General features: G+C 59.7%; 1 protein-coding gene across 13 annotated transcripts; it reads left to right on the forward strand.

Annotated features, from left to right (window-relative positions):
- Positions 1-55: 55 nt before the first annotated feature.
- Positions 56-26590, forward strand: DPF1 (double PHD fingers 1). 13 transcript variants are annotated; one of them, XM_070062264.1, is made up of 13 exons: positions 56-249; positions 4593-4664; positions 19789-19949; positions 20058-20165; positions 21327-21454; positions 21872-21961; positions 22330-22408; positions 22622-22753; positions 23481-23531; positions 23638-23757; positions 24697-24809; positions 25287-25398; positions 25480-26590. In XM_070062264.1, exons 3-13 carry the CDS (start codon positions 19925-19927, stop codon positions 25548-25550), a joined length of 1029 nt encoding a protein of 342 aa, XP_069918365.1. In that variant the 5' UTR covers positions 56-249; positions 4593-4664; positions 19789-19924; the 3' UTR covers positions 25551-26590. The 13 variants fall into 13 exon arrangements, with proteins under 13 accessions (XP_069918365.1, XP_069918366.1, XP_069918358.1 ...); XM_070062265.1 differs by lacking the exon at positions 4593-4664; XM_070062253.1 differs by lacking the exon at positions 56-249 and having other exon boundaries at positions 4461-4664.
- Positions 26591-27540: the final 950 nt, after the last annotated feature.

The following is a 27540-nucleotide window of genomic DNA, read 5'->3' on the forward strand; positions in this document are numbered from 1 at the left end:
CTAGCGGCCGTGGGCGTCCCCTGCAGGCTGCGGGCCGGTAGCGAGTGGGCGCCAAAGCGGAGGAGCCGGCGGTGCAGACGTCCCGGGTTGGGGTGCCTGGGTTCCGTGCCCGGCCCCGCGCCCTGTTCCGGTTTCTTGCTCGGGCGCACCCTGGGCTGCAGCAGGTGGTGGCTCAAAGAGCTGGGTTCCTGCCACCCTCCTGGGAGACTTCACGGAGTTCCAAGCTCCAGGCTTCGGCTTTGGCATCTGGTGAGTGAATCAGTGGGTGGAAGCCACTGCCTCTTGGTACAGCATCGCATCAGACACCAAGGTTTTATTTATTTATTTTTTTAAGATTTATTTTATTTATTTGAAAGAGTTACAGAGACAGACAGACAGACAGAGGTCTTCCTTCCACTGGTTGTTCACGCCCCAAATGGCCATAACGGCCAGAGCTGAGCCAATCCAGAGCCAGGAGCCAGGAGCTTCTTCCGGGTCTCCTACGTGGGTGCAGGGGCCTAAGGACTTGGGCTATCTGCCGCTGCCTTCCCAGGCGCATTAGTGAGGAGTTGGCTGGGAAGTGGAGCATCCAGGTCTCAAACCGGCATCCATATGGGATGCCGGCGCTGCAGGCCAGGTTTTTAACCTGCTGTGCCACAACACTGGCCCCACCAAGTATTCTTTTAAAGATACTTTTTATTTGAAGAGGAGAGTGGCAGAGAGAGTGAGAGAGAGAGAGTGAGAGCGAGCCAGCTTCCGCCTTCTGGGTCACTCCCCAAATGACCAAAATGGCCAGGGCTGTTCAGACTGAAGCCAGGTGCCCAGAACTCCATCCCGTCTCCCAGGTGGGTGCAGGGGCCCAAGCACTTGGGCCATCTTCCGCTGCTTTCCCAGGCCATAAACAATGAGCTGGATCAGAAGTGGAGCAGCCGGGACTGCAGACAACGCTCCAATGTGGGATGCCGGGTGATGCAGGTGGCAGTTTAACTGGTTTTGCTTAATGCCAGTCCTCAGGCATTCTTTTGAGAAAAAATAAAAAGGCTCTCTCCAGAGGTCGTTCCTTCAGAGCGCACGCCCGCCCACCTTTATCTGTGATCAGCACCAGCGGCTTTGCTAGGTAGGATGATCATTGCTACCCACATGAGGCTGGAATGTGGGCCAAACATTTCTGGCCCTCGTAATAAGGAGGACAGCCAGACTCTTAGCGAAGGGTTTAGAATGGGTGATGTAAGATCGGCCCTACAGGGGCCAGTGCTATGGCATAGTGGGTTAAGCCACCACCTGCAGTGTTGGCATCCCATTTGGGTACCAGTTCGAGTCTTGGCTGCTCCACTTCTGCACCAGCTCCCTGGGAAAACAGCAAAAGATGGTCCAAGTGCTTGGGCCCCTGCACCCACTTGGGAGACCTGGAGGAAGCTCCTGGCTCCTGGCTTTGGCCTGGCTCAGCCCTGGGTGTTGCAGCCATTTGGGGAGTGAACCAGCAGATGGAAGACTCTCTCTCTCTGTCTGTCTCACTCTCGCTCTCGCTCTCTCTGTCTCTCCTTCTCTCCCTCTGGAACTCTGGCTTTCAAGTAAATAAATGCATATTTTAAAAAGTCTGATACCAGGCAAGTGCTTAAAAAAGATTAATCAATTTATTTGAAAAGCAGTTACATTAAATCCAATTCAAAATTGATCCCAGCTAAAAATAAGAGTGGGAATAAAAGAGGGAGGAGATGTACAGTTCTGCATACATTCCCTTGGACTTATCTCTAAGGGTAAAGCTAAAAACTTGCCATGGGACTCCAAATTCCATTAAGTTGACAGGTACCAATAGCATCTTACTAGTTAAAGTGATCAGTTTGAGTTCATAACTGATCATAAAGATAGGATTAAGTGTCACATAAATAAGACCAGTATCTGCTAATAATAATTGATAGAATTAAAAAGGAGAGAATGATCCAACATGGGATGCAGGATACACAGCAGACTCATAGAATGGCAAATGCCCTAAACAGCACTCTGGCCTCAGAATCAGCCCTTAAGGCATTCAGATCTGGCTAAAAAGCCCATGAGAATTTCTCAGGCATGGAAAGTCAAGACACTGTGGCAAAAAATGACCTAAATGAAAGATCTCTGTGAGTGAGACCCCAGTGGAAAGAAGGGGCCATCAAAGAAGGAGGTACCTTTCTCTGAAGGGAGGAGAGAACTTCCACTTTGACTATGGCCTTGTCTAAATAAGGTCGAAGTTTGTGAACTCAAGAGGTTTCCATAGCCTTGGCAGCTCATGACAAGAGCCTCGGGTGATTACTGATGTCATAAATAAGAGTGTCAGTTGTTAAATTAACAACAGGAGTCACTGTGCACTTACTCCCCATGTAGGATCACTGTCCTTAATATGTTGTACTATGTGAATTAATGGTAAAACTAGTCTTCAAACAGTACTTTATACTTTGTGTGCCTGTGTGGGTGCAAACTGTTGAAATCTTTACTTTGTATAGAGTTGATCTTCTGTATATAAAGACAATTAAAAATGAAAAAGAAAAAAAAAAGAAAAGCAGCTACAGAGGGAGAGAGAGATTGAGATCTTCTATCACTCTTCAAATGGCAGCAAATGGTGCTAAGCAGAGAAGCCAGGAGCCAGAAACCCCATCCAGGTCTCCTGTGTAGGTGGCAGGGGCCCAAGGTCGTGGACCATCTTCCACTGCCTTCCCAGGCGCATTAGCAGGGAGCTGGATTGGAAGCAGAGCAGCCAGGACTCCATCTGGCACTCATGTGGGATGTTGGTGTGGCAGGCGGCAGCTTAACTTGCTGTGCCACAAAGGATGGTATCTCAGGCACAGCACTTAGCTGCTTGGCATGCCCGCGTCCCATATTGCCGTGCCTGGATTCAAGAACCGGCTTCAAGAGATGGCTCAAGTGCTTGGATCCCTGCCTCCCGCGTGGGAGACTTGGCTTGGGCTCCCAGCTCCTGGCTTCAGCCCCTGCCTAGTCCCGGCTGTTGCGGGCATCAGTGGGGCAAATCAGTGGGTGGGAGGTCTCTCTGTTTCTTTGTCTCTGCATTTTTAGATAAGCAAGACGAATAACTGTCTTTAAGAGGTGGTGGCTCAGTCCCCTGGTCCTGAAGGCACAGCCTTAGGCATGTCCTTCTCTTCTCTTCTCTTCTCTTCTCTTCTCTTCTCTTCTCTTCTCTTCTCTTCTCTTCTCTTCTCTTCTCTTCTCTTCTCTAGATTTATTTGAAAGAGTTACACAGAGAGAGCAGGAGAAGGAGAGAGAGAGAGAGAGAGAGAGAGAGAGAGAGAGAGAAGTCTTCCATCTGTTGGTTCATTCCCCAGTTGGCCGCAATGGCCAGAGCTGTGCTGATCTGAAGCCAGGAGCTTCTTCTGGGTCCCCCAGGCGGGTGCCCGGGCCTAAGGACTTGTACCACCCTCTGCTGCTTTCCCAGGGCACAGCAGAGAGCTGGATCAGAAGTGGAGCAGCTGGGACTCAAACTGGCACCCATATGGGATGTTGGCACTGCAGGCGGCAGCCTTACCCACTATGCCACGGCGCCAGCCCCAATAATTTGTTTCCGACACATAAAACACGCTGGTGGGTGCTGAGTGGTTTGGTCAGTGATGGCTTCTGCTTGGTCTGCTTCAAGGAGAAGCCTCCGACCGAGTCCACAGCCAGCATCCTCCCGGGCAGGTGCACGAGGAATACTGAAGGGAGGGACCTCAGCACTGGGCCCCATCTGGCGACGATGGTGTGATGGCGCCGGAGACCCTGAGTGAGAAGCACTCGCTAAGCCAGCCCCCCCGCCCCCCAGCCCCGTGACAGATAAGGAGACCATTGGTGATGGCTGCTGTCCGGAACACAGCTTGACGTAGCTGCAATGTAGCCAGAGTGTCTTGGTTCAGGTTGCTATAACAAGCCACCATAAACTGAGTCACTTCCACAATCAACACTGATTTTTCGGAGTTCCGGGAGCGGGGACGGCCAGGCAGGATGGAAGCGCTGGCGGCCTGGGTGTGCACCCAGCACGGACAGCATCATCCGGCTGCGTCCTCACAGGAGAGAGAGGGTGAGGCGAGGGAACTCTCTGTTCTATTGTGTTTTATTTTATCTATTTTTAACTTCATTTATTTGAAAAGCAGAGAGAGAGAGAGAGAGAGAGAGAGAGAGAGAATGTGTGAGAGGGGAGGTCTTCCACCTGTTGGTTCACTCCCAAATGCCCACAACACCCAGGGCTGGGCCAGGTGGGAACCAGGAGCCAGGAGGCAGTGGATGATGGCCCAAGTTCTTGGCTCTTGGCTTCAGCCTGGCCCAGCCCTAGAAGCTGTGGGCATTTGGACATTTGGGGAGTGAGCCAGCGGATGCGAGGTTTTCTCTGTCGGGCCCGGCGCTGTGGCGTAGTGGGTAAAGCCCCTGCCTGCGGTGCCGACATCCCATATGGGCACCGGTTTCAGTCCCGGCTGCTCCACTTCCCATCCAGCTCTGTGCTGTGGCCTGGGATGTGGGTGTCCCAAGCGGTGGCTAAACCCACTGGGGCCACAGTCCCCACGCCGAGACCTTGATTTTAGCCCCGTGAGCCCCATGTCGCACCCCTGCAGAGCTGTAAAGTGGCTTGTGTGGCTTGTGGTCCTTTCTCACAGCAGCCGCGCGCGGGACACAAACGCAGGAGGCCAGAGAGCAGTCACCCGGGAGGCGACGTTGAGCAGAGCCACGTGAGCATCTGGGGGAAGCTGGGCAGGAGCGGCCAGAGCAAAGGCCTTGGGGAGCAGAGCCACGTGCCCGGGGCCTGGAGACAGGGCGGAGGTGAGGCCAGGGAGGCCAGGGGGCACCAGCCTCTGGGGCTTTCCGCAAGGCGAGAACTTTGCCCTTTCACCCAGAGCGAGCTGGGTGCAGCCGTGTTCATTATGTGGGCGACTCTGTGAGTCAGGAGTGCACACAGCCCTGAACCTATTTCAGCGTGTGCTTGGTGCCTGTCTCCTTCCTCTGAGTGGCTCCAGGGGCACAGGGGACTGCTGGTCCCCCCCTTTAAAATATTTTTTTTTATTTTTGACAGGCAGAGTGGACAGTAAGAGAGACAGAGAGAAAGGTCTTCCTTTTGCCGTTGGTTCACCCTCCAATGGCTGCCGTGGCCGGCGCGCTGCGGCCGGTGCACCACGCTGATCCGATGGCAGGAGCCAGGTGCTTCTCCTGGTCTCCCATGGGGTGCAGGGCCCAAGCACTTGGGCCATCCTCCACTGCACTCCCTGGCCACAGCAGAGAGCTGGCCTGGAAGAGGGGCAACCGGGACAGATCCGGCGCCCCGACAGGGACTAGAACTCGTTGTGCCGGTGCCGCTAGGCGGAGGATTAGCCTATTGAGCCGCAGCACCGGCCTAAAATATTTATTTATTTATTTGAAAGGTAGAGTCACACACACACACACAGAGAGAGAGACAGAGAGACAGAGACAGACAGAAATTTTTCCAACTGCTGGTTCACTCCCCAAATGGCCACAGTGTCTGGGGCTGGGGCCGGGAACAGGGTCTCCCACATGGGAGGCGGGGACCCAGGTGCTTGGGCCATCACCTGCTGCCTGCCAGGCACATCAGCAGGAAACGGGATGGGAAGTCTGGAGTAGCTGGGACTTGAACTTGTGCTCCGATGTGGGGTGTGGACCTCCCACAGGCAGCTGAGCCTGCTGCATCACAACACCTGCCCCTGGAGGATTCCTAGGCCTTAAATACAGTGGTAGGTATTGGATAAATATTTGCAGAATAGAGGAATGAATGAATGATTGAATGAATGAATGAGGTGAGTTCTGTTACTCCACTTTACAAATGAGGAAACTGGGCGTAGCCAGGGTCAGTCACCCGTGACGTGTGTGAGCCACACTCTGAACCGCAGCCAGACAGCTGCCACTCACATAGACAAGGGCGGGTCCAAGTCTCTGACTTTCTTTTTAAGATGGCTTCGAATTCCTTTGAGATGCTGACAGACAGCTGGGAGCCAGGAACTCCAGTTCAGGTCTCCCACAGGGGTGGCAGGAACCCAGCCACTTGAGCCAACACTGCTGCAACCCTGGGGTGTGCATTAGCAGGAAGCTGGTGTCAGGAACCAGGCCCAAGTATGGGACCCAAGTACTCCAATTTGGGATGTGGGCATCCTACTAGATCAAATGCACACCCCAAGTCTCTGACTTTCAACTTCATTCTCTTAGCCCTGCTTCTGCCTTGGAAGCGGCAGTCTCCCATGGCTTGAAAGTGTCAGATCTCCCAACAGGAGGGTGGACATTCACTGCTGCAGCCCCAACACCCCATGTAGGGCCTACATTCAGAAAGTCAGTGAATGGAAGGTCCACTAAGATTCTTTGGTTGAGAGCAACAGACCTCATCATGGAACTAAGGATCCCATCTTTTTTTTAGGTCCTCTGTGAAAAAAAAGAAAAATCCCAGGGAAGGACCCTGATTGGTCCAGCCTGGGTCCTGCCCTGTCTCTAAGCTAATCACTGTGGCCAGGGGGCGGGATCGCATATAGAATGGCAGCTTTCAATGGTCACATATAGCTGGTGCCAGAGAGGACCAGCCATTCATCTGAGAGTGGTGTTGCGGGGTTCTGTTTGGGGGTACTAAGGGGCCTGTGGTGCAAGGGAAGGAAGTCCTTCTTGCAGTCACTCACTGGACAGTCCTGTCCTCTCCTGGGTCTGGGCATCATGGAGCACGAGTCTGCAGATCCCCGGCCCCCACTCAGAGCCCGCCGCGTGCCACTCACCCCAGGTAGAAGGGCCCTTCCTCAGCTGTCTGAGGTTGAGGGAACCCATTTCCTGCAGGGGCCCTGCTGGAGCGGATAACACCGCCTTGGGCCAGTAGAACAGCTCTCAAGGCTAGGGGCTTCTTGGGTCTCATCTGAGCTCCTTGCTGGGTGCCCTGTGGTGGTTTGTTACCATGGGGACCGCAGTCTCCCAACCCAACCTATGCACAAAAGGCGCCCCTCGGGACAGGCATTTGGTGCAGCCGATATGACGCTGCTTGGGACACCCACATCCCCTCCCAGAGTGCCTGGTTCGAGTCCCGGCTCTTCTGTTTCCAATCCAGCTTCCTGCTAACGCACCCCCTGGGTGGCACCAGATGACGGCTCAAATACCCGGATCCCTGCTATCCCTGCGGGCAACCCAGATTGGCTCTGGACTCCTGGCTTTGGCCTAGCCCGGCCCTGGCTTATGTAGGCTTTTGGTGAATGAACCAGTGGATAGAAAAGACCTCTCTGTCTCTCTCTTTTTCATATAAAGTGGGGAAAAATGGTGCCCTTCTTGGAGGCTTATGTGTGAAGCCAGGTATAAACTGAGTTCTTCTGCTGTGGATGCCCTACAAGGATATATGTAGTATGTAGTAGAGGGGGAAGGACTGCTATATCCTAAAGCTGTACCTATGAAATTTGTATTTATTAAATAAAAGCTTTCTAATCCTCCACCTGCGGTGTCGGAACTCCAGGTTCTAGTCCCGGTCGGGGCGCCAGTTCTGTCCTGGTTCCTCCTCTTCCAGGCCAGCTCTCTGCTGTGGCCCAGGAAGGCAGTGGAGGATGGCCCAAGTGCTTGGGCCCTGCACCCACATGGGAGACCAGGACAATTATGTGGGTGCTCTCCAAGGCTACGTGGAACAGTCCACTTACTGCTCCAGGCTACAGCTCTGGACAGCGCATCACGTACTGAGCATTATGGGTAAGCGGAAGCGCGTGAGGAGCGCGGTGTCCTGGGTGATAAGAATTCCCCTGTCCATCACCACCCCACGGGACCACCGATGCTTGTGGGGCCCATCACTGGCCGAGCCATCAGCCTGTGGCTGGGCTACGTTTGACCCTAGAGGTAGAGGGCCGCTAGCCGCCTGGGATGGCCGTCTCCAGCCCTGCTCCCTGCCACCTGCAGGCGGGCCCAGGCCCTCCACTGCCACTTGGCATCACCCAGCCCCTGGTTTTCCCCAGTCTGCCAGGGACAAGGCTGTGTCTCATTCCCCCTCCCCCATATTTAGTTACGAAAACATTCAAGCACACGGAAGACTTGAAGGGATTTTACGGAGAGCACCCACATAATTGTCTTAACTGCCATCTCTTTGATTACGAATGATTTTGAGCACATTTGCTGATTCTTGTTGTGTTTTTTTTTTCTTTCCTTCCCCCCCTGGGCTGTTCCCGTGCTTTTGGCACAGAGGCAGCCGCATGGCGAACAATCCTGTTCCCTAAGCCGCTCAGCTCCCCACTGGGCCGCACCAGCCACTAGGAGGGGCAGGTGCTCTGGCAGGTGGCGAGCTCGCCGCTTCCCGAGTCTCCTGAAAGTCTGTTCACGTCTTTTTGGGGTGCGAGTGGCCGTCCAGCTGATTTATAAGGATTCTTTGATGTTCTCAATATTATTCTTTTATCAGTTTCAGAAACAATGAGTATCTTTTCTTTCACCTGCCCATTCGTTTCTGTTCATAGCTGCTCCATTTGAAAAGCAGAATGACAGCGTGTGTGTGTGGAGGGGGGAGAGATGGCTTCTACCCACTGGTTCACACCCCAGATGGCCACAAGGGCTGGTGCTGAGCCAAGCTGAACCCAGGAGCTCCATCCAGGTCTCCCACGTGGGTGCAGGGGCCCAAGCACGTGGGCCATCTGCTGCTTTCCCAGGTGCACCGGCAGGGAGCTGGATTGGAATTGGAGTAGCCGGGGCTTGACCAGCGTTCTGATCTCGGATGCTGGCATTGCAGGCAGCGGCTTAAACTGTTGTATTGCATTGGCCCCTCGTTCCTTTTTTTTTTTTTTTTTAATTAGCTGGAACACTTTTTTTCCAACAGTTTATTATGAAAAATTCAAACATAAGTTGAAATAATACACAGTGAACAGCCATGTGCCTGCCACGTGGGTTCCACCATCCATACTTTCTGCTCTCCGGGTCACGCCCCTTGCCCTCTATCCAGTCCACCACCATCCATCCAGGAGATTTTTTACATTTAGGGGAAAAAAAGATTATTTATTTAAAAGACAGAGTTAGACAGAGAGAGGGAGGAAGATATACAGAGAGAGGTCTTCCATCAACTCCCCAATTGGCTCACTCCCCAATTGGCCACAATGGCCGGAGCTGGGCCAGGAGCCAGGAGCTTCTTTCCCAGTCTCCCAGGCAGGTGCAGGGGCCGTCCTCCACTGCTTTCCTAGGCCACAGCAGAGAGCTGGATTGGAAGTGGAGCAGCCGGGACTTGAACCGGCGCCCATATGGGATGCCAGCACTGCAGGCGGCGGCTTTACCTGCTATGACACACTGCCGGCCCCTCAATATTAATTTTTAATTTATTTGAAAGATAGGTAGATACTCGATAGAGATCTTCCGTCTGCTGGCTCGCTCCTCAAATGCCTGCAACAGCCATTCCCAACGGGCATCATTTCTTTTTCAAGATTTATCTATTCACTTGAAAGTCAGAGTTACAGAGGAAGAGGGAGAGACAGCGATCCTCCATCTGCTGGTTCACCCCACAGATGGCTGCCATGGCAGGGGCTCGAACCGGTGCCCATATGGGACTTCTGGCGCTGCGGGCGGTGGCGTTACCCGCTGCGCCACAGCGCCAGCCCCTCACCTGGCATGTCCACCACTGGACACAGGCCTGCCCCTGGCATGTTTTGTAGTGTGTTTCAAAGTTAAAAGCCACACATCGGAACACTTCCTCCAGACAGCTCAGTTAGCAAGGTGCTGTGCACCGAGCCCCCCCCCCCACTCCAGGATGCGACCGTGAGGGATGCATCTGAGACTAGTGAGGATGAGGCCCCCCCAGGAGCAGGCGACCCGTGTCCTTATAAGGAGATGGCATGTGGAGGCAGGGAGGTCGTCACCAGGCCCGCCCATGCTAATGGTGCTGGCGACCTCCAGGGAGGGGCAGGCATGCGCACAGCGGCCAGGTCCCTGCTTGGGGCACCCGCCCGCCTGCTCCATGCTTACCATCCAGCTTCCCGCTGGTGCACACCCTGAGAGGTGCCGCCCACATGGGAGACCCGCATGTGCGGTATTCCCGGCTCTCAGCTTTGGCCTGGCCCAGCCCAAGCTGTCAGGGGCTGTCTGTGCTCCCCAAGGATGGACTGAGGGATTCTGTGATGTCACCCGTGGGAGAATCTCAGCAGCGTCCTCACACGCGGGGAGGCTAAGGGGGTGGGGGCTGCCCGTCATCCTTACTGTTGCCCCTCCCCCACACCGGGCAGGGGACTGCAGGAGGCCATCTCTGACCGCCCAAGGTCAGCCTAGTGCAGAGCCTTATCCTCTGTCAGTGGGGGAGAGAGGGATGGAGTGGGGTCAGCATGGAGGCCTAAGCTAGCTCCCATGGTGCGGGGGAGGGGGGCGGGACTGAGGTTTCCTAGGGACTCCAGGCCCCCAGGCACTGGGTGAGGGGAGCACGGAGGTGCTCAGGGCCTGGGGTGCAGGTACAGGGCAGTGTCTCCCCCCCCCCAAAGCCTGGGGGCAATCTTTCCTGGGTCTGAGGGGCCAGGAGCAGCCTTTGCGGGACAAAGAGTGGGTTTCAGTGCCCTCTGGTGGCTAAGCCCTTATGTTCCAGGGTTAGATGTGACCAAGGCTGTAGACTTCCAGGATAATGGTTTGCTGTTGCCAAGGCTAGAGTGACAGAAACAGCAGGCAGCAGGGCCCCAGGAGGTCAGAGCAGAGACTCTTCTTGGTTTCTGGAAAGGTGAGGGGATCAAGATGTAAAAGGACTCACCCGCAGTGCAGGTGCCCTCTCTTCTAGGAAGGCTTCTTTGATTGCCAGGCTGGGCCGGGGGTCTCCTCTGGGACCCCACCACCTCCTCTACCTTCCCCACCACAGCTCTGATCTCTCTCCCTGTGCATCCCAGCCCAGCCCCCACCCCTCTGCCTGTACCTGCCCCATCCTGGCCTTGACCCCTTTGCCTATGCCTCCCGGTCGCAGCTCTGACCCCTGGTGATAGCTCTGTCACCCACTGGACAGTGAGCTTAAGGCTGCGTCTGGGGCCATCTGCATCACTGCTGTGTCCTTGGCAGGTGCACAGAGACCTGGGGACCATAATCCTCCAGCATCGCAACTTTCTCTCCAGGCTCTCCATGCTCAAGGTTTCCCTAGTACATCCTCCCCAGCTCAGGTTGTCCAGGACACAGCCCGGGGCCACCTACTCTCTCCCTGCTGGCTGCCTGCCTCCCGGATGCACGGTGGGGAGGGGTGTGGAGTACAAGCACTCATTTGTTGACTTAACAAATGACTTTGCACACCTAGGATTTGTCGCGCTGTTCTAGGCACTGGGGCGATAGCAGTGATTGGACCAACAGTCCCCTCCCCCACAGAGCTGACGTCCTAATGGGTGGAGACCAACAATGAACCCAAATAGCTCTGTGCTATGATAGCAGACATATAATACGATGGATATATAGTATGATAGCCAACTGTGACTGGTGTTTAAGGGGACACAGAGGCTGCTGTTTTTTTTTTTTTTAAGATTTATTTATTTATTTGAAAGTCAGAGTTAAACACAGAGAGAAGGAGAGGCAGAGAGAGAGAGAGAGAGAGAGAGAGGTCTTCATCTGCTGTTCACTCCCAAGCTGGCTGCAACAGCCGGAGCTGTGCAGATCTGAAGCCAGGAGCCAGGAGTTTCTTCTGGGTCTCCCACATGGGTGCAGGGGCCCAAGGACCTGGGCCATTTTCTACTGCTTTCCCAGGCCATAGCAGAGAGCTGGATCGTAAATGGAGCAGCCGGGACTTGAACCGGTGCCCATATGGGATGCCAGCACTGCAGGCGGAGGCTTTACCCGCTACACCACAGCACTGGCTCCAGAGGCTGCTATCTCAGCTGGGGCTGTCTCTGAGGATGCGACACTTAATCAGAGGCCCGAATAAAGTGAGGGATGGAGTCACGCAGGAGGTGTGTGCGTTGGGGGAGGGGGTGGAGGAGCAATCCAGGAAGAAGGAGTAGCAAGTGCAGAGGCCCTGTGGCTGAAGCCGGAGCACAGGGAGGCTGGTGGGGCTGGAGCCAGATCACCCGAGTGATGGAAGGAGGAAGACGAGGCCAGAAACCCAGCACAGGTCGGGGACAGAGGAGGGCTTTGAAGGCACAGTGAGGACTCCGCGTGGCTCCGAAGGTGAAAGCAGCCAGGGGAGATTTCAGCCTGAGCGTCTGTGTTTTAGACAGCTGTCTGCCGCCGTGGGAGCAGACTGGGGGGCAGTGGGAGAGCAGCGATGGAGCCGCCACCATGATCCATGCAGGGACGATGCTGGACAGGGATGGGGGGTTGCTGGACCTGCCCTGTGAATTGTAGAGAGGTCAGGATTTGCTGGTGGGCTTGGGTGTGTGTGTGTGCGTGCGCATGTGAGAAAGAAGAGGAGAGTAGGGGATGATTGATTGCACTTAGGAGAGAATCAGCTGCCCACATGGTCCTTCAGGAGGTGGGTCCTCCCCCCCCCCGCCCCAGCTACGTCTTCCTACTCAGCTCTGCACAAAGCACCTGTGCCCACCTCAGGGCCTCTGTGCTCTTCCACTTGTCATGCGTGGCTGGCAACTTTTCAGGGCTCAACTCAAAAGTCACCCGCTCTGTGCAGCCACTCCTCCAAACCAAACTATTTTTTTTAAAGAAGATTTATTTATTTATTTGAAAAGCAGAGTTATAGAGAGGCAGAGACAGAGAGAGAGAGGTCTTCCATCCACTGGTTTACTCCCCAGATGGCTGCAATGGCTGGAGCTGCGCCGATCCGAAGCCAGGAGCCAGGAGCTTCTTCCGGGTCTCCCACGTGGGTGCTGGGACCCAAGGACTTGGGCCATCTTCTACTGCTATCCCAGGCCGTAGCCGAGAGCTGGACAGGAGTGGAGCAGCCGGGACTTGAACCGGCGCCCATATGGGATGCCGGCACTGCAGGCGGTGGCTTTACCTGCTACACCACAGCGCCAGCCCCCAAACTAATCTATTTTAATTCTGTTATAGCACTCAGCATTTTCTGAAAAGATCCCTTTATTATTATTATTTTAAAATCGTCTTTCTCCACTAGAACGTCAGCTTCCTGAGAGTAACGACTTGACTTTGGTCGCTGCTGCATTCCCAGTGCCTGGCACATGTAGTCAATACACGAACAAAGGCGTTGGATGAGCCCCCATGTTGTCAGAGACTGGCTTACCCCGAAGAGACGCCCCGATAAGTAGACTCAGACAAGAATCCGCCGCAGATCCTGGGGACATCCACAGACCCCAGGGAGACTCAGAACCACCCGGGAATGGAGAGCCCGGGCTGGGAACAGAGCACCCCCCGGGGAGGGGGAGAGGATGCTCCGGGAGGAGCCCCGCCCCGCCCTGTATCCCCGGCAGCCAATGGGCGCGCGGTCCTCCTGACGCCCCCTGGGACGTGTAGTCCGGGCAGGGGCGCCCTCGGGCGCCGCCGCGCGCCCCTAGACTCCACGTCCCGTCGTGCGCCGGGAGGCGCGGGGATTGGCCGAGCCCCGCCCCCGGCCCGCCCCGCTCCGCTCGCGCCGCAGCCCCAAGAATGAATGAAATCGTAGCGCGCTGGGCGGCAGAGCGGGCGGCGCAGGCCGGGCTGGGCCCGCGCGCGGCGGCAGCGGCGCCCCGGGCCGGAGGCGGCCCAGCCGAGCGGGCCATGGCTACCGCCATTCAGAACCCGCTCAAGTCGTGAGTGTCCCCGCTGTCCCGACCCGGGTCCGGAGTCCCCGCACCCCAGCCCTTCCTCCGCCCTCCCTGGGGCTGGGGAGGGGGACCCAGCGCGCGGATGGTAGTGGAATGGGGGTCCCCCCACGCGCCCCCGTGCCTCTGAGGACTGTCACCCTTTGCCGCCCCTCCGGGGGCTGGGCACGGGAGCCCCTCCTGGGTCGCGGGGGCGCCTCTTCTTTGTCGCTGTCAGTGAAGGAATGTGGCGCGGGCTGGGGGTGGGGGCTTCCCTCCCCGCCTCCATCTGCTGCGCGGTGTCTCTGGGGGCGGCGGGCCCGCCCCGGAGCGGGCTGGACGCGCGAACGCCCAAGTCCGGACCTGAGTCTCCGGGGTTCCCACCACCCCCTCGCTCCTCGCCCGAGCATCTTTCTCTACACCTCCTCCGCCTTCTCCGCGACCCCGGCGCTGCTGGCCTCGGGGTGGGGGCTCGGATGTCGGGGGCCCCCGGTCGAGTCCCCTTTGCTCCCCGGGTCCCCGGCACCCAGAAGCCCCGACGCCACGATCGCCTGGGGCCGCGGCTTCCCTTCTCTCCCGGCCCGTGCACCTCCAGCCCGAGCGTCTCGGCTCCCCTCGGGAGGGCTGCGCCTCCGTCTCGGGGGAACCCCTGCCTTCTCCACGCCCGCCTCCCTCCGGCTTCCTCTCGGCCCCGTGGCTTGGGATAAGGACGCCCGGGTCCGAGCCTGGCGCCTGCTGTCCCTCGCCCTCTCCACCTCTCTCTGGTTCCCTCCTCGGGATCCCGGACTCCTGGGTCCTGGCGCCCCCCACCCCCTTTCCCAGGCGGTGACAGCAGCTCTGAGTGGCAGGCGTGCGGCCGCTCCCGCCCTCTCTCCCCTCCCCCTCCTCCCGGGCCTGGTGGAGGAGGCGGAGGGCGAGCGCCTGGCGGCGCCGCACAAAGGGGCTGGGGCTACCTCCCCCACCCTGCCCCCAAGCCCCAGCGCTGGCTGCCTTGACCTTGAGCGCGGAGAGCTGGGGGTGGGCGAGTGCACCCCTCCTAATGAGGACTCTGTATGGTGGCTGGACCACTGGCCCTCCAGTTGTTGGCCCCTGGTTTCCGGGTTGGGGGTGCCAGGTGGCCGAGCAGGGTTTGTGCAGGGGCAGGGACTTTGGCAGCACGCACCTGCTGTGCGAGCAGAGTCAGTGCGAGGTGGTGCGTGGGGGTGGCAACCGCTTGTTCCTCTCCTGCCCCAAGGCATGCACACAGACAGACCCAAGAGGGACACCCCCAAACTGGCAGGCAGGGATGGGGCTCCTGCGCAGTCATGGGATCCACAGGCCCTCAGGGCCCTGTCTCTGGCCCTGGCTCAGGCCCTCGGAGGAATACTAGGAATAGGGTGCCACTCCTTGCAGGTGCCTGGAGGCCAAGGTCAGCCACAGGGGCCAGGCCAGTGCCTTTCCCCTGGGGAGTTCAGAACCCAGCTCAAGCCATTAATTCTCCCCCACCCCCACGCGCCTCAGTGTTACCATCTGTGAACTGGGGATTACAGCGGTTCTTAACTCCCGGGAGTGAGGCCTAGCGAGGCTTAAACACGGTGATCACTGGGAAGCCATCGGTGCGGAGCCTGACCCTGGCTAAACGCAGTGATGATTAGTCCAGTCAGCACTGGTTCATCAGTACTGGTCAGTAACGATTTCTCCTGGGGCCAGCACCCACTTAGGGCTGGGAGCTCGTGGGAGGGGAGGGGTCTGAGGGTGACTGAGGTCAGGCAAGGGCCAGCCTGGGTCTGTGGGCTCAGATCCCGCTGGTGGGCCAGGACCTCTGGGAGGTGACCTGGTCTCTACACCCAGGCCACACTGGGTCAAACTGAGTGTGCTGTGTCGGGGCCGCAGGCGGCTGGTCAGGCTGTGGCTGCAGGTGTGTGGAGCAAGAGTGCTGAGCCTGGGTCTGGGGGGCAGGGCTCATGGTGGGTCAGGTGTCTGGTGGCCACTAAAGGAGCCTGGAGGCCAGAGTGAGCTTGGGGTGCCAGCGCGTCCCACTTAGTCCTCTGAGCAGATGTGAGTCAGACACCCGACCCCTCCCGTCGGCGGCTGGTGGAGGGGCGGGTCAAGGCCCTACCTGGCTTAGATGGAGGAGAGTTTATGGAGGGACTAGAAGTGTGTGTGTGTGTAGGTGACCACGAGTTTCGGAGGCCTTGAGTGGATCTCGCTCAAGGAGGAGGGGACCAATTGACAAAGGAGGTGAAGACTGGCCCGCCCCGTCTGTGCGCTGGAGCGCCCCCTAGTGGACAAGGGGTGTGCAGGCGTGTTTATTTCCCTCAGCCTCTCAAACTAGGGTGCTCTTGAAGGGGGGATGCGTTTGCGTGTGCGTGTGTGTGTGTGTGTGTGTGTGGAGAGAGAGACAGAGAGAGAGAGAAACGGGAGAATGTGCCTTAGTGTGTCAGCTCACCTTCTAGGCATTCCTTAGGGTCGATTGAGTGTGTGTGTGTGTGCATGTGTGTGTGTGTGTGTGTGACCCAGGAGGTGAGGGATCAAAGTCCAGGTGCATGAATCCTTCCCTAGTGGCCTGGCCCAGCAGTCCCCAGGGGCTGAGGGCATGTAAGGTCACTTCCCTGTGACCACCTGACTCCTCATCTGAAAAACAGGTACGAAATAGGATTAACTCAGGACAGAGCTGTGCCTGCTTCGTGCTCAGTGGTATTTGTGGAGCACACTATGTGCAGGCATGATTCATTCATTCATTTTTTTTTTTTTTTTGGACAGGCAGAGTTAGTGAGAGAGAGAGACAGAGAGAAAGGTCTTCCTTTTTTCCGTTGGTTCACCCCCCAAGTGGCTGCTATGGTTGGCACATTGTGGCCAGTGCACTGCGTGGATCCAAAGCCAGGAAAACAGGTGCTTCCTCCTGGTCTCCCATGTGGCCATCCTCCACTGCCTTCCCGGGCCACAGCAGAGAGCTGGACTGGAAGAGGAGCAGCCAGGACAGAATCCGGCACCCTGACAGGGACTAGAACCCGGGGTGCCGGCACTGCAGGCAGAGGATTAGCCTAGTGAGCCGTGGTGCCGGCTCATTTATTCATTTTTAAAAAAGATTTATTTATTTATTTGAAAGGCGGAGTTACAGACAGAGGGAGAGAGAGAGAGAGAGAGAAAGAGAGAGAGAGGGAGAGAGAGGTCTTCCATTCACTGGGTCACTCCCCAAACGGCTGCAATGGCCAGAGCTGGGCTGATCCGAAGCCAGGAGCCAGGAGATCTTCTGGGTCTCCCACATGGATGCAGGGGCCCAAGGACTTGGGCCATTTTCTCTGCTTTCCCAGGCCACAGCAGAGAGCTGGATCGGAAGTGTAGCAGCCGGGTCTTGAATCAGCACCCATGCATGATTCTTCTTAACAGTGATCACTCTTTTACTTCTTTTAATAAATAATTTTAAAGGATTTATTTATTTGAAAGAGAGTGACAGAGAGAGAGATGGGGGGCAGAGAGAGAGAGAGCGAGCTTCCACCCACCGGCTCACTCCCCAAGTGGCTACAACAGCTAGGTCTGGACCAGGCCAAAGCCAGGAGCCAGGAGCCCCACCCTGGTCTGCCACAGGGGTGCAGGGGCCCAAGCACCCGGGCCACCCTCCATTGCCTTCCCAGGCACCTTAGCGGCAGGGAGCTGGATCGGAAGTGGAGCAACTGACTTTCAGATAAGAGATGCTGGAGTCACAAGTGGTGGCTTAAGCCGCTGAGCCACAACACCGGCCCCACCATTTTACTTCTTAGTGCAGGTCAGATCCTCTTCCTAAAATGAGTTTATCGAGTTCTCATTATCTGCCAGGCACCTCTTCAAAAATTTTTTTTTTATTTAAAAAATAAAATTTATTAGAGAGAGAGAGAGGGAGAGAAATAGACAGAGAGACCTTCTATCTGCTGGTTCACACCATAGGTGCCTGAACCAGCTGGGTCTGGGCCAGGCCAAAGCCATAAGCCCAGAACTCCATCCAGGTCTCCCTCGTGCATGGCAGGAACCCAAATACTTGAGCCATCCACCTGCTGCTTCCCAGGGTGTGCGTTGGCAGGAAGCTCTAACGGAGAGTGCAGCCAGCTCCAGTATGGGTGTGGGTGTGGGTGTGGGTGCTGGCGACCCAAGAGGTGTCTTAACTGCTCTCCCAAACTCCCTCCGCAGTCACGTCCCCTTTAAAACACCCACATCAACCCTCACAACCATCCCATCCGGCATCGAATGGGATGAAGCGAAAACCGAGGTCCAGAAAGCTTGTCATTTGCCCAAGACCCAAAGGGCACGGCCAGCGAGAGGTGTGGTTACCGGTGCCCGCCAGAACTAAGCAGGGTGGGTGGGGTGCCGGCCACGAGTGGGGCGGGGTCGGGCTCTGCAGAGCCCGCGGGGTCCAGGGACCGGCATCCAAGGTGTGCCTAATTCTCGGCGTTGACGTGGGAGTGCGCGCGGGGCTGTGTGTGCCCGTGTGAGGCTGTGCACGTGAGACGGGGAGGTGTGTAGGACGGCGCGTGCGAGCCACACTGTGCGCGCTCCTTGGGCCCCGCCTCCGCATCGCCGGTCGCCGCGGGCTCGGGCCCGGGCCCGGGACTACAACTCCCAGCATGGGCCGCGCGGGCACGCCCCGCCGGCGTGATTGGCTGTGGCCCGCGTGCTCCCGCCCCCCGGGAATGAATGGATGGGCGGCCTCAGCGCCCGCCCGACCGCTGGGAGGACCGACCCGGCGGGGACCTGCTGGGGGCAGGACCCGGGGAGCAAGATGGCCACGGTCATCCCCGGCCCCCTGAGGTGGTGCGGGCCGGCGGGAGGCGCGGGCGGGCGCGCGGGCGGGTCTGCGCAGGCATGTGTGCCCGTGTGTGCCTGTGTGTGCGTGTGTGTGTGGCGGCTGGGGGTGGGGCCGAGGGGGTGTCTGGGGGGTTGTCACCGGGTGCGGGGCTGCGTGGGGGTGCGAGTGTGCGTGACCGTGGGTCTCCGGCAAGAATGGTGTCCGGCGCGCTGCTCTGCAAGGGGCGGAGGGCTAGGGCCGACTCTGGTCCTTTCCAGGAAAGGGGTCATCGCCCCTGCCTCGCGACCCCCGGGTTTGGGAGAGGGGGAAAGGGCCTGGGGAACGGAGGGGCCTTGGTAAACTCCAGTGAAGTCCACACCACCTTTGTCTGGGATGTGGAGTGTGTGTGTGTGTGTGTGTGTGTGTGAGAGAGCGAGAGAGAGAGCGACAGCGAGAGTTCTCTGTATGTGTGTGTGGCTCTGTCTGGATATGTGTTGGATTTCTTTTATTCCGCGTTGGACATCTTTGGGTCTCTGAGCGTGTGTGCACCCCTCCGGGATGGCACCCACGATCTAGTGTCCTGTGTTTGGGGAGCTGTAGACAGGCATGCATGCACTTTTCTGTAAATTGTTGTGTGATGTTGGTGGATTTGATGTGTGTGTGTGTGTGTGTGTGTGTCTTTGGCTATGTGCTATTTTAGATACCAAATTCTACATCGTGCATATTTGTGAGTGTGTATGTGTGTACCTGTGTGAATCCGTGTGATTTCTTTGTATATTGTGTGTCTGGTATGTGTGTGTGTGTGTGATTTGTGTGTCTGGATACTGTGGGTGAATGCCTGGGAGCCATTTGTCTTACAGTCTCTCTCTTTTGACGTTTGTGCATCTGTGTGTGTCTCTGGGTGCACAAGTTTGTGTGTGTGTGCGCGCGCGCACGTGTGATGTGGCCTAGTCTACCTTGTGAGTCTTTGTGGGTGGCTTGTTTGTGTTGTGTGTCTTCGGATACCTGACACATACTTGTGCACGGATCTGTCTCTTTCCACACCAGGTCACTTGGGATATGTGTGCTTTTCCGGGGATATCTGTGTGTGCACGTGTGTGAGATTTGTGATTCTCCTTTGTGAGTATTGAATCCGTCTCTTTGTGTGTGGAGCCCGTGTGAGTGTGTGATTCGTTTGGTTGTGTGTTCACGTATGGATGGGTCCTGGTGTATTTTTTGTCCGTTTTATATTGTGGGCATCTCCTGAGCTGGAGGCCTGCGTAAGCCCCAGACTGGGGGCCCCTTGGCGCCGTGTCCCGCCCCCCCACCCCAGCCTGGGTCCAGGAGGGGCGAGGTGAGAGTGGACGGGGCAGCCCCACGTCCCCCCCGGGAGCAAGCAGGGCAGGGCGGGCCAGGGAGCAGGGCAGGGCGGCCCGGGGAGCGGGGCGGCCGGGGAGCGGGGCAGGGCTGCCCCCGCTGACAGCCGCCCGCCCGCTGCCGCCCTCGCAGCCTAGGCGAGGACTTCTACCGCGAGGCCATCGAGCACTGCCGCAGCTACAACGCGCGCCTGTGCGCCGAGCGCAGCCTGCGCCTGCCCTTCCTCGACTCGCAGACCGGCGTGGCCCAGAACAACTGCTACATCTGGATGGAGAAGACCCACCGCGGGCCCGGTGCGCGAGGGAGGCCGGGCTGGGGCGGGGCGGGGCGGCCGCTGGATTCGGGGCCGCTCGCTCACTCCCTCTCCCTCTCTCCGTCCTCCCCCACGGCTGTCTCTCCAGGTCTGGCCCCGGGACAGATCTACACGTACCCTGCCCGCTGCTGGAGGAAGAAACGGAGGCTCAACATCCTGGAGGACCCGCGCCTGCGGCCCTGCGAGTACAAGATCGGTGCGTGCGGCGCGTCCTCGCGCGCGGGTGGGGGCCGGTGTCCGAGCGCAGATCTCCTTCCTCCTAGTGAGGGTGTGGGCGCCCTGCCGCTGGTCCAGAGGTGCTGCATTCTCTCTGAGTCCTTGAGCACCCCACCCCCAACCCCGCCCAGCCCCTCAGTGTGCTGGAGGGCTTAGCCACACCTGGGAGGCTGTCTGAGCACATGGGCTCTCTCTGGCCTGCTGGGTCTCCCTCTGCGGGTTCCCCGAGGACCCACTGGTAGCTCTGTGTTCCGCAGTGGGCGCCATGCCCTCCACTTGTGGCCGGGCTAAGGCTCCGGGTGTTCCCAAGGGGATGGGGAAGTTTTGTTCTTCTGCTGTGTCTGGCCGACCCGCGTCTGCGCCCCTCTTGTCCTGGGAGCGTGCACCTGCTCTGGGATACCTGGGAGCCTGTGGCTAGTGTCCGTGGAATGGGCGTGTTTCTGCATGCATCAGCGTCAGCACGTCCCCTCTTCGTAAGGGCGTCCGGCCACGCCAGTTTCTGGCTGTTTCTCTTCCCTGTCCAGGGGTATCCAAAGGTCTGTATGGAGCCACGAGTGTCGCAGCGTCCCCCTGTGTGTGTCTGTCCGTGCGTGTGTGTGTGTCCCGCTCAGCGATCAGGCCTGAGTGAGTCCACCTCCCCCAGGTGGACTGGGAGTAGCTGCTGGCCCGCCTCTCAGGACCTGCGGGTGCCATGTGTCCAGGAATACACGCGGGGCTGGCTGTATCTCTTAGGAGTGTTAGGGTGCATTTGGTCTGCAGGTGTTGCTTGCTCTGTGTGACTGTCGCAGACGGCCTGTGTCTACCCCGTGGGTGCCACTGCGTACCTTAGCACGGTGTCTCTGTATCTCCGCTCGCCCAGGGGGTCCCAGGCCTGGCTGGGGTCTGCCCCGCGGGGAGCTAGGTATTCGCGAGCGTCTGGCTGTAGGTCTGGGTGTGTGATGGTCCGACCGAGTCTTTCTGTGAAGCTTTCGGGGAGTACCCCAGGTTCCGGCCCGGCCCGGTCCGCTCCGGAGCGTGGCAGGTGGGGGGGGGGGTGCGGCCGCGCCTTCCCCTTGCCCAGGCAGGCTGCGTGCGGGGTCGCCTCTGCCTTCCCGCAGACAGCACGGGCAGCCTCCCGCCTGACCCGTGGCCTTGTCCCCAGACTGTGAGGCGCCCCTGAAGAAGGAGGGCGGCCTCCCGGAGGGGCCGGTCCTCGAGGCTCTGCTGTGCGCCGAGACGGGGGAGAAGAAGATGGAGTTGAAGGAGGAGGAGGCCGCCCTGGACTGTCAGGTGGGGCTCCGCCCGCCCCATGGGCCCCCTGTGTGCCCCCTGCGGGCCCCCTGGGGGCCCTGGGCCAGGCCCATCTCCAGCCTTCCCGACCTCCTCTCTCTCTCTAAAAACTCCGGAAGCCAGCAAGAGAGGAGGGAGAAGGGGGCAGAAATAGACACAGAGAGAGGTCTTCCACCCGCTGGCCCACTCCCCAAGTGCCTGCACCAGCCGGGGCCGGGCCAGGCCAGGCCAGGAGCCCGGAGCTCCACCTGAGGCTCCCACGTGGGCGGCAGGGGCCCAGGCACTGTGCTGGTGCACCCACTGTGCCACACGCCCGCCCAGGCCGCCTCTGTCTGGAAGCCCCGGCTGTGCCCCAGGGCGGCGCGGGCTCTCCGCCTTCTCCGCCTTCTCCACCGCAGTCTTTCTCCTACTGCTCAGAAACAGCAGCTGCTGGAGTTTCCGCATGACCTGGAGGTGGAAGACCTGGAGGATGACATTCCCAGGAGGAAGAACAGGGCCAAAGGAAAGGTATCAGCCCGCACCCCCAAGCCTCTCCCTGTCCTCTTGCTCCACCTGCATGGCGCTCCGACCCTGCCTCCAGCCCGACTGTATTCAACCCCCCGAGCAGCCTGAGGAGCAGGGGGCTTTAGACCCATTGCACAGAGGAGGAAACCGAGGCCCGTGTACTTGCAGATGAGGGCATTTGCAAAACGGAGCTTGCACGACAGATTAGGGCTCGCTTCCTACCTGTACTACAGGTGAGGGGACCGAAGCCCAGCGAGGCCCAAGGCCCCACAGCTAGGAGGTTTTGCACAACTACCACGTGCCTTTAAGTCCCAGCAATGAAGGCCGCGCCCCCTGACTCTCCCGGCCTTCACGCGTCACCGTGTCCCCAGGCATACGGCATCGGGGGCCTCCGAAAACGCCAGGACACCGCCTCCCTGGAGGACCGAGACAAGCCGTATGTCTGTGATAGTGAGTCCTCGCAAGAGGGAGGCAGCGGGGCCCAGAGACCTCTGCCCCCCGGCCCTCTCCCTCCTGTGCCACACCCGGGTCGGTGGGGGCGGGGGGGGGTCTCAGGGCTTGGACAGAGGGGGGTGGTGTGACCCTGGAGGTCAGGGTGGAGGCGGCGTGGGCCCAGGGGCCTCACCGCCCCCTCCCCCGCCCCCCACGTTGCTCGCTCCGCAGTCTGTGGCAAGCGGTATAAGAACCGCCCCGGGCTCAGCTACCACTACACCCACACCCACCTGGCCGAGGAGGAGGGAGAGGAGAACGCCGAGCGCCATGCCCTGCCCTTCCACCGGAAGAACAACCACAAACGTGAGCAGGTGGCCAGGTGGGGGGGGGGCACAGGAGACCCTTCTGGAAAACCTCCAGCGCAGGGCTCCCTCCCCCACCGGCCGCGGGGATGCGGGCTCTGGGGTTGCCATGGCAACCAACCATCTCCTTCTCCCGGCCGGCCGGGCGCAATATTTCTGGGGCTGATTTATTGTTTCAATTAGAGCTTGGGGAGGGGGTGAGAGATGACTCCCCTCCTTCCCTGCCTCCCTTTCTCTCCCCCCCAACACCCCCGCTGGGCTTAGGCCAAGGGGCAGGGGCTGTGGCCTGGAAGCCCTTGGTGCCCGCCCATGCCAATCCCGTGCCAGCCTGACAGCTGAGCGCTGGGGGAGGGGTGGAGGCTCAGCCTGACCAGGGCGGAAACCGCCAACCACCCGCTCCTGGGGGACAGGGCGAGTGTCCTTGGCCCACGCGCGTCCCCCCATGCCGGCACCTGGGCATTGCTGCCCTGCACGTGGGTCTCCATGAGAGCGCTGGGCACCATCAGCTAGATGGGTGCGTGAGCCGGCGGCAGCGGGCGGCAGCAGCCCTCCTGAAAGCCGCGCCCCCCACATTCTTAGCGGTGAACAGGACAGGCTGGTCGCCTCAGAGTTGGGGGGCCTGATTGGACTCATCTGCCCCCTCCCAGCTCTTGGCTACGGGCCGCAGCCTGGGGCTGGGGGCAGGGTGAGACGGTGAGAGCCCCTCTCTCTGTCCCTCCCACCCCTAGAGTTTTACAAAGAATTGGCCTGGGTCCCCGAGGCACAAAGGAAACACACAGGTAGGGCCGCTCCCTGCGTGCCCCCCCACTCCAGCGTGCTCCCCCTGCAGCCGCCTTTGCCGGGCGCCCCGCCTGCCCTGTGCCCAGCCCCGCTCTGCTCTTTCAGCCAAGAAGGCGCCTGACGGCACCGTCATCCCCAACGGCTACTGCGACTTCTGCCTGGGTGGCTCCAAGAAGACGGGGTGTCCAGAGGACCTCATCTCCTGCGCGGACTGCGGGCGATCAGGTGATCCTGTCCCGGGCGGAGATGGCGGGTCCCAGAGCACCCTGGGCGCACGGGGGCGCTGCAGGGCCCTGGAGCTAACTTGGCTGCTGAGGCTGGGCAAACCCACTGGGGTCGCCGACTGGGGAATAGTGGCGTGTGGTTGGACGGCACTGGGGGAGTGCCATGTGCTTATCATGACACCGAGTGAAGTGAGAAAGGCATTGTGGGTAGCGGAGTAATGGCTTGCCACTGTGGCTTCCAGGCTGTGCCCGCCGCAGACCCGTGGCTAACGGAGTGTGGTTTCCCAAGATGGACTTGTGGGCAGGGGCCTGTCTGTGGTTGCCTCCACACGGTGGGTGGTGACCTGGGCTCGCCGCGGCCATCTGGTAGAATGGGGTGTCCTTGTGCGGGCAGCAGGTGTGTTGGGTGTCAGCCCCCGGGGAGTGGCGGACAGACTAGCACTGCACACCACTGTCAGTCAGTCACAGCTCGGCTGCTGGGGTGTCGCATGGAATGGGCCTTGGCTGCATGGAAGCAAGGTGTGGGGACCCAGCTGTGGCAGGCGGGGCTGATGTGGCCGCCACGTCACTGCGGTGAGCGGCTGTGGTTGTGGGTAACGGGACGTGGCTGCCTCAGCGCGTTGGTTAACAGACTGTGGTTGCCACGGTGTTGTGGGCGGTAGAAAGTGGTTGCCACAGCACTGTGGGTAATGGAATGCGGTTGCCATGGTATTCTGGGAGCAGTGTGGTTGCCATGGCGGCGGGGTAGGAGCCGGTGATGGCCACGGTAATGCTGCTTGCCGTCCGGTGTCCGGGCACTGAGGGCAGGGCAGGGGCAGGGGCAGGGTCAGTCTGTGGACCACAGCAGCTCACTCCAGCCTAATGAGCGGGGGTCGGGGCTGAACCCTCTCCTCGCCAGGGGACGAGGTCCTCCTAACCGCACCCCGCCCTCGGCCCCCAGGACACCCCTCGTGTTTACAGTTCACGGTGAACATGACGGCGGCTGTGCGCACCTATCGCTGGCAGTGCATCGAGTGCAAATCCTGCAGCCTGTGTGGCACCTCGGAGAACGACGTGAGTGCCCCCCCACCTCCCCCAGGACACGCCCCCGCGGCCCTCCCCGCCTGGCGCCTAACGCCTTCCCGGAGCCCCTGAGCGTGAACAGCAGTCATGTGCATGCCTTGTTACTGGTAGCCTGCGTCCTTTAGCTGGCCCGGCCCCTTCCCCTCCACACCTCCTCTCTGACCCAGAGGTAGGTGCCCTGGCCCACTGCGCAGAGAGGGGACGTGGCCGCCCAGGGCCGCCGGCTAGGACAATGGTAGTGCCTGCCTCCCAGGGCTCCCAGGGCTGCTACCCGGTCACCTCAGAGGACAGTGAGGTCACCTTAGATGCACAGAGCGCAGGTGGCCTGCCGGCAGCCTGCAGGCGTCCCCGCCCAGCCACGAGTCCAAGGTGCCAAGACCTCTTGCAAGGGACTGCTTCCCCCCTGCCCCCGGGACCCGAGCCCCTGCCCCAGCCCCCCACCCCGGTTTCTGGTGCCCGTGCCCCCAGGGTGCCAGCTGGGCGGGTCTCACCCCCCAGGACCAGTTGCTGTTTTGTGACGACTGCGATCGGGGTTACCACATGTACTGCCTGAGTCCCCCCATGGCGGAGCCCCCGGAAGGTGAGAGAAGAGGCAGGCGCGCGCGTGGGGGAGGGGGCGGCCGGGCCTGGGCCTGACTCTGTCCTCTGGCTGTCCCTGCAGGGAGCTGGAGCTGTCACCTCTGCCTTCGGCACCTGAAAGAGAAGGCCTCTGCCTACATCACCCTCACCTAGGCCTGGCTCTGCCTCTCCTGGGCCTCTGGGGTGGTGCTCCCACCTGCCTCTCCGGGTCCTCCTCTCGCCCTCGCCACCCAGATGTCCCACAGTGGTGGGGGGGCCGGGCCGCCCTCCCCTCTGTGCGAGCGGAATGTTGGCCCTGTGGGTTGGTGGGCCCAGTAGGGCCCCTCTCCCTGCCTCCCTCCCCACCCCTTGGCAAATGGGCACCAGGAACTTCCGCTCCCCTCAAAGCCATACCCCGCCTCTGGGCGGGCACAGGGGGGTGGATGCCAGCCAGGGGCTTGGACAGAGCCTTTTTCTAAAGAAAAAGACAAAAAAGTTAAAAAAAAAAAAAAAAGAAATTAATATATACAGAGTCCGCTAAGGCCTGGCTGGAGGGAGGGGCACTGCGAGCGCGTCCACTGGGCACCAGTCTCTGCCAGCTTCCTGTCTGGCGCCCCCTCCCCCCCCCCCGTTTCTGCAGCTGCAGCTGTCCCACCTCCCCACCCAAGGTGGGCACCATCCCCCCGTCGTGAGCACGCTGAGCGGGCATGGTGTCCACCCCGCCCGCTCCAGGTGCCCACCGTGGATACTGCATGATGTGAACCATGGTTTTCCGAACTCTGTTCCCGCCCCTCCCTGACAGCCCTGCCCTGTGCCCACCGCATGCCCGCCAGGGCTGGGGGTGGTGCCCGGCGGCGGGGCAAGGCGGGTCCCTGCCCAGCGCCCGCTGGAATGAGAAGCACAGACTGCAATGGACTCGTTCTCCCCCTCCCCGGCCCCCCTTCCCCACCCGGCCAGGCCGGGCTGCCCCTGCCACCCTCGCTGGCCATTTTGGGGATGGCGAGGGGGTGTGGTTGTTTCTTGTGGTTGTGTGTGTTTGTCGTTCGGGTTTAAAAAAAAGGGAACTTGAGACTGCAAATGGGGGAGGTGGTGGGCTTGGGGGTCTCCCCCCATCCAGGAGCACCCCTCCTTGTAAAGAGTCTCCTTTATTGCCTGCCTCTGCTGTGAATTAACTTGTTCTGTGTATTAAACCGGGCCTGACCCCTCTGCCACGACTGCCTGTTCTCCAGCCTGCTGTGGGGTGTCACCACGACGGGGATGGGGGGCCCTCGCTGGGGGAGAAGCAACTGAGCCGGCCCCTCCGGCTCCTCTTCCCCCGCACCCGCCCCTCTCTGGCTTTGTCCCAGCTCCTCCCAGCCTAGCCGGAAAGGAGAAGGGGGATGGGGTGGAGGGGGCTCCCACCCAGCCAGCTGTGGTTGCCCTGGCAACGGGCTGCTGCAGCTGCAGCGGGAGGCAGCCAGGAGGGAGGTGACAGGGGCTGGGGGAGGGAGGGCTGGGGTGGCCGGGGCTGGAGATCTAGAGGTGTCACTCAGACTGGCCATCACTTGGGGCTCCCTGACCTGGGTGCGGGGCAAAGCGAGCGAGAGGAGACGTTAGGGGTGGGCAGAAGGAAACATCTAGACTCAGGGTGATACATCAGGAGAAAGACTGAGGTTTAGGGGTGTGTGTGGGGGGAGAGTGAGGGAGAAGCGGGCCACAGACCATCAGGGGAGAGATGAGGAGCGTTCCACGCTTATTGAGAGAACCAGACAAAGAGCAGGAGGGAGAGGAGGAGAGCCACGGGGACTGAGAGGCAGAGCGCCAGGAAAGACAGCGATGGAGTGGGGAGAGGAAATCAGTCATAAAAACTCGCAGACAAGCGGGCCGGCTGGGGTCACACGGGTGGAGGCGGCGGCGTAGGTGAGGGGCGGCCCGGACCAGGGGAGGGAGGGAGAGAGAGGAGCCAGGGCAGACAGACGTGGACTTCGTGGGAGAGACAGGCACAGATAATTTAGGGGAACAACAGGAAAATCTGGGAAGAGCCGAAGGTCTGAAGGGGATTCAGGAGCGGGCTGAGCGGGGAGGCAGCGCGGGGCCGGGGAGGGCCCAGGACGGGCAGAGGAAGTTGAAAACTGGGCCAAGATGGAGAAGGGCAGCCCAGGCGCGGCCGGGGCTGGCGCGTGCG

The sequence above is a fragment of the Oryctolagus cuniculus genome, chromosome 18 (genome assembly GCF_964237555.1).
Source record: "Oryctolagus cuniculus chromosome 18, mOryCun1.1, whole genome shotgun sequence".
In the NCBI taxonomy this organism is placed as follows: Eukaryota; Metazoa; Chordata; class Mammalia; order Lagomorpha; family Leporidae; genus Oryctolagus; species Oryctolagus cuniculus.

Bases quoted from the DNA above. Each gene is read 5' to 3' on its own strand.
- DPF1 (XM_070062255.1), top strand. From the start codon at position 13,429: ATGAATGAAATCGTAGCGCGCTGGGCGGCAGAGCGGGCGGCGCAGGCC. The intron at 21,962-22,329 runs GTATCAGCCCGC...CCGTGTCCCCAG, and splicing joins AGAACAGGGCCAAAGGAAAG to GCATACGGCATCGGGGGCCT. The intron at 22,409-22,621 runs GTGAGTCCTCGC...CTCGCTCCGCAG, and splicing joins CAAGCCGTATGTCTGTGATA to TCTGTGGCAAGCGGTATAAG.